At 37.8% G+C, this 6203-nt stretch overlaps 1 protein-coding gene across 1 annotated transcript; it reads left to right on the plus strand.

The window, feature by feature from the left end:
- Positions 1-291: 291 nt before the first annotated feature.
- LOC311615655 (putative nuclease HARBI1) lies at positions 292-996 on the plus strand (the record flags this gene model as incomplete). The annotated part of the gene is made up of 1 exon (XM_084870996.1): positions 292-996. The coding sequence occupies one exon, from the start codon at positions 292-294 to the stop codon at positions 994-996; it is 705 nt and encodes a 234-aa protein (XP_084727122.1).
- Between the last annotated feature and the right edge of the window lie 5207 nt (positions 997-6203).

Here is a 6203-nt window from a genome sequence, read left to right on the forward strand (position 1 = left end):
ATTTTTAATTATTCTTCTGTAGCTAAATTCTACTTCAATTTGCCCATCACTGGTAACTTAACTAGTTCGTTTCCCCCCCCCCCCAAAGTAATAGTCAAGCCTGCGGTGGGCAGGGAATGTGGCTGGTAACTTAGCAGCCTCTGAGAGAGAAGATTATAAATGCCAGAGACTTTTAACTGATGGTTAGCTGTTGAATTCTGACACTTCTTTTAAATAGCTTCCTGCACCAAGGTCTCCACTGGGAAGAATTCAGGAAAAATAGCAGTGGAAAAGAGAGTCAACACAAGTACCATGGCTATACCTATAACAGTGCTTGATTGCAACCTCTTACTGTATGGCCGAGGTCACCGGACATTGGACCATTTTAAGTTGGATGATGTGACCGATGACTACTTGATGTCCATGTATGGGTTTCCTCGACAGTTTATTTATTACTTGGTGGAGCTCTTGGGAGCGAGTCTTTCTAGACCTACTCAGAGATCCAGGGCTATTAGCCCAGAGACACAGATCCTCGCAGCACTGGGTTTCTATACATCAGGTTCCTTCCAGACTCGGATGGGCGATGCTATAGGAATCAGCCAGGCATCTATGAGTCGATGTGTTGCCAACGTCACCGAAGCGCCTGTGGAAAGAGCCTCACAGTTCATTCGCTTTCCAGCTGACGAAGCCTCCATTCAGGCTCTGAAGGATGAATTCTATGGGTTGGCTGCGATGCCAGGGGTACTAGGAGTGGTTGACTGTATCCATGTGGCAACCAAGGCACCAAATGCTGAAGACCTCTCCTACGTGAACCTCAAAGGTCTGCATTCTTTAAACTGCCTGATGGTGTGTGACATCAGAGGCACACTAATGGCTGTGGAAACAAACTGGCCAGGCAGCCTGCAGGACTACGCTGTGCTGCAGCAGTCTTCTCTCAGGAGCCAGTTTGAAGCTGGCACGCACAGGAGAGCTGGCTGCTTGGTGACAGTTCTTTCTTTCTCCGTACCTGGCTTATGACACCACTTCACATGCATGAAACTCCAGCTGAATATTGCTATAATGTGGCCCATTCTGCAACTCACAGTGTGATTGAGAAGACTTTCAGAACCCTCTGCTTCCGATTCTGTTGCCTGGATGGGTCCAAGGGGGCTCTACAGTACTCACCAGAGAAGTCCAGCCACATCATCTTGGCTTGTTGTGTCCTCCACAACATCTCCTTGGAGCATGGAATGGATATTTGGTCCTCTCCAATGACAGGACCCATGGAACAACCCCATAAGGAAGAGTATGAACACATGGAGTCCCTGGACCTAGAGGCTGACCGGATCCGTCAGGAGCTGATATTCACTGATTTTAGCTAATGTGAAACGTGGGGGGGGGGGGGGGAGGGGGGACACACACACACACACTTCCCAGAAGGAGCTATGACAAACTTTCTGCCTCACCAGCCTCTACACAGTACCATCATCTAGCATGACTAAGTGTGGACACTTGGCACAAATTGACATTTAATCTGTGTGTTTTTTTAGAAGAGTTGTGGCTATACCAGAATATTTTGATTCATTTGAGAGAGCCGAATCCTAACCACTAGACGACCAGGGAGATCATTTTGATTCATTTGTATTTCTATTATTATTAACTAAAAAACTAGGACAACACTTCCCTACTATGCATTGAACTCCAGGTTGAGCCTCAGTTACTTGACAGCTCACTGGTTGCGGACATTTATGATTGTGCCTACAAGCAAAGGAGAAAATGGCATCTAGCCAGAACACTTTCTTTCTGTTTCAATTATCTGGAAATTTCAGATGAAAACAATATTTATTTTTCCTGAGTTATTTGGGTGGCATTTTAGCTTTTCTACTTTGCTGCCTAGATAGGCATAATTTGAGGCAAGTGTAAAAAGTACTATAGCCGGCTGGTGTGGCTCAGTGGTTGAGCATCAATCCACGAACTAGGAAGTTAACAGTTGCGTTCTGGTCAGGGCACATCCCCGGGCTGTGGGCTTCATTCCCAGTAGGAAGTGTGCAGGAAGCAGCCAATTAATGATTCTCATCATTGATGTTATTATTTCTCCCTCTCCCTTCTTCTCTCCCTGAAATCAATAAAACATTTTTTAAAGTAAAAATAAATAAATAAATAAATAAATAAATAAATAAATAAATAAATAATCAAGCATGCTTTCTATAATATTGGTGAAGAAGAATGAATTGCAAAGAACTTTCAGGCTTGATTTGGTTTGGATTTAAGAGTAAAAGAAAGGGATAGAGAGAGCTACAAAACTCTTCATTTTATGATGTCACTTTGTAAAATGGACCCTTCCCTGTCACACAATGTCAGCAACATGATCATGTTCCCTATGGACCAAGGCAGAACAAATGATTGACAGTGCTGCATGGAGGTAAAGCTATACCAGAAAGCAATTTCAGTGTGGTGACAAGACTAAGGAGGAGGGAGATGCTGTGCTGGCAGTAACGTGGGAGCCCAGGGATGGGCAGCTCCTCCATGTAATGTCCCCTAACTTCTCCACGAGCTCCTCTGGGCTGTATCCTCCCCAAACACTGCAGCTCACAGCCATGGGAACTTAAATAGAACAATGCTCAGTGCTGAACAGTAGGACCTCTGGTCACAAATGATATAAACTGAGAGGCATTTGACAGTTATCATAGAAATGGGCTCTTCTTGGAGTTCACCTACCTAAACATCCATGAGAAAAAAGGTACACACACATTGAGGTTTAATCATTCATTTCGAGCATTAAAAAAAATCCTCAAAGTTTATTTTTCCTAAGTACTGACACACTTTAATATTTATATTTCAGAGTTTTGTTTTGTTTTTTAGATTTTAAATTTAAATTTTAATAATATCTACCAAGCAATATATTCTTACTATTAATAACCTCCAATGCACTGTCATTTTAAAGCTAAATGTGCTTCTCTAGCATGAAGCTCTGTGGAGTGAGATGGTCAACAAGAGGAGGGTTCCTTTTCTTTCTAGTGCAGCCCCTTAATACAGAATAGACCAGAGGACTTTCCAATCCCATGACTGGTGATTAAGATTCCGGCAAAGTTTAGTCTAACCCATTTCAAGGGAAATTCACCTTTTCTATTATTTTTTAATTTAAAAGGATTTTATTTTCCCAATATCACTCCACTTGGGTAAAATATGAATAGATGAATAGATGAGTTAATCAGAGCTGATTAAACACAACTTTTTCTGGTTATGCACTCCATTTCATCTAATCATGTGAATTCAGATAGCTTAAAGGAAAAAATAAAAAACAGAGCAAACTATAAAGTTGGAAATTAGGCATTGCTTTGGTTGTGAACAAGCTGGGATGTTTGGCAGGATGACAATTAAACTGGATGATGCTAAACTCTTTCCAGTATTGATAAGTCCAGTCCATCCATTCTGCATTGTGTCCACATCTTTTGGACTGAGAGTCTGGCAAGTAGAAGGGGGATTTATCTTCTTGGAAAATATGACTTAGAAAATCAACTCAAGTGAAATTGCAGAAGCCAAAGAGTGAAAGAGAGATCTAGAATTTTTTTTAGTTCTTTGCTTTTAGTTAGATTATGTTATGTGATTCTATGTATTTAATTAAAGACATTTTCTAAAGAGTAGCTAGAATTGAAAAGATGATCATATTAATGATAATTTAAGACAATGTCAGCATTTATCTCATTTAAAAATAAATCCAAATCAGTTAGAAGGCTTTGCCTAAACCATTCCTGTTCAAATAGGTCAGTTTCATCTGTTGTCCTATCGATGCTATGTTACCTGAATATGTTTGAATTTCTTCTAAGCTTTTGTGTCTGTGTTCTGATCTGTGTTTTGCTGCCATTTTCCTCTCAGCATCATCAATGTGCTTGTGCTATTTCTCATGCTACTCTTAATGGGAATGAACATGGAATTAAAGGTGTTCAGGTATCTAGATCTATCTAAATAGCAAAACTTTCTCTGAAAACCAACTTATCAGTATTCATGCACTTGCTCTGAGCAGTAGTTGAAATTAGATATTTTACTGAGTCATCTTTATATAGCATTTATTATTACATGGTAAGTTAGTTATAAATATTTATTATGTGGTAAGTTAGTTTTAAATATTTTACAAAATTTAAAGCTAAATTTTAACTTACTCTGTACAACCATCAGGTTATTACCTAAAAAGTTTTATTTTTATTCATAATGTTCAGATGAGGAAATTCATGCACAGAGTTGTTATAGAACTGTGCGTGTTCACTTGGGAGCCAGCTTTAGATCCAGGATTTAAGCCATTTAGGGTGTTCCAGAGAGTCTGTTAACCAGTGCCTGCCAATCTAGTTGTATTGGTCACCATGGTAATCATAAAACAAAACAAGAAATAAGCTTAACAATCCAGTCAAACTTCAGTGAGGAAGTAGACTTACTTTGCATCAAGTTAGCAAGTATATTAGATGCATGATATATACCAAGCAAGATGTCCCCTAGTACATGAGCATTAATGCAAAGTTAGGTCCAGAAAGAGTCAGGGGCCAGTAATGGAAGACGTAGAATAAATCATATAAAATATTTAAAGTTATCCTGTTGGCTATATATCGTTGATTAGCAACTAATACAATAAGAAACATTTATCTAATCTTGCTGAAGAGTTATTTTTGAGACTTTTATAGCAAATGCCACACTAATTTTTATTCTGGTAAAATTAGTAACTGAGGCTTTAAAGCTAAATTGAGATTTCAAAACTGTATAATAACAATCTCAAGTGATTTGGCCTCAGAATTCCTTTACATGCTTAAAAATTATTGAGGGCCTCCAAAATGTGGATTATATTGGTTGATGTTTATATTAGTAATTAAAATAGGGAAACATTTCAACATTTAATTTTTAATTTACTTAAAATAACAATAATATCATTACATATTGACAAAAAGCATATTCTTATGAAAAATGACTATGTTTATTGATATAAAAAATAAGGATTGCATTGTTTTATATTTTAAAAATTTCCTTATTGACTGGTCTTAATAGAAGACAGCTGGATTCTCAGACTTGTTTCTCTATTCAGTCTATTATCTCACACTTCTTGTACTCTCTGGAAAACTCCATCATACATTTAAAATATATATATATATATATTTTATTGATTTTTCACAGAGAGGAAGAGAAAGGGATAGAGAGTTAGAAACATCAATGAGAGAGAATCATTGATCAGCTGCCTCTTGCACACTCCCTACTGGGGATGTGCCCGCAACCAAGGTACATGCCCCTGACCGGAATCGAACCCAGGACCTTTCAGTCCGCAGGCCGACGCTCTATCCACTGAGCCAAACCAGTCCCGACGCCATTATACATTTTGAGCGAATGAGGGTGAAATAGGAAAATAGCATCTTGGTTTATTATGAAATTAGCTTTGACCTCATTAACCCTTGACCATACTTTGAGGACCATTGTTATAGAATGAATCTGCTGCCCACTTAATTTTTTTGTTATGCTATATATTTTCATCTCTTTGCATCTACTACTATCTGAATGATAACTTTAGTAATTCAATGTATTACTTTAAAAAAAAGCCACAACAACACAAGGTGACTCCTTCCTAGCACTGCACATTTCATGTATTTAAATATCTATGAATAAAACATAAATTTTAAAAAATGAAGATGAATGATAGCTTCAAGTACTTCACCACCTGAGAAGATACAATATGGTGCACTATGCACGCAGGTTAATTGAGCACCAGATTAATTGAGCCAGATGGATCGACAGACAGATGGATATATAGATAGATAAAGAATTAGATGTATCTGAAACTATGTCTAGACATCTATGTTTGGCTTAATAAAACACATATTGTTTTTTATCTATTGTTTTATGATGCAAATTAACAGTCTAATAATTTGTCCTATTTACTTTATCTACCTGGGCTCCTTTTTAAAATAATCTGCAAACATGGAGATATTGACTAAATCAGTAATGACAATGCTACTCTTATACAATTGAAAACACTGGCACTGATAGAATAGCCTAGAAAATATTAGATGTTAATGATTCTTATAATAGTTTTAAATGTGTCTACTGTTAACTTTGTTGAGGTTGGAATGCAGGCCCACAGGTAATAAGAGTGTCTTCCAATTTGTAAAATTAGTAAATATTGTGGCTTGTCTAGCTCCTTTAGTTTTCACAAAGGTCAAATAGGCCTGGGGTCTTTTCATTTTACACAGGATGCTTGCCAATTGCCTTCT

Source organism: Pipistrellus hanaki (assembly GCF_964339955.1).
Source record: "Pipistrellus hanaki genome assembly, chromosome: 2".
NCBI classification, from domain to species: domain Eukaryota; kingdom Metazoa; phylum Chordata; class Mammalia; order Chiroptera; family Vespertilionidae; genus Pipistrellus; species Pipistrellus hanaki.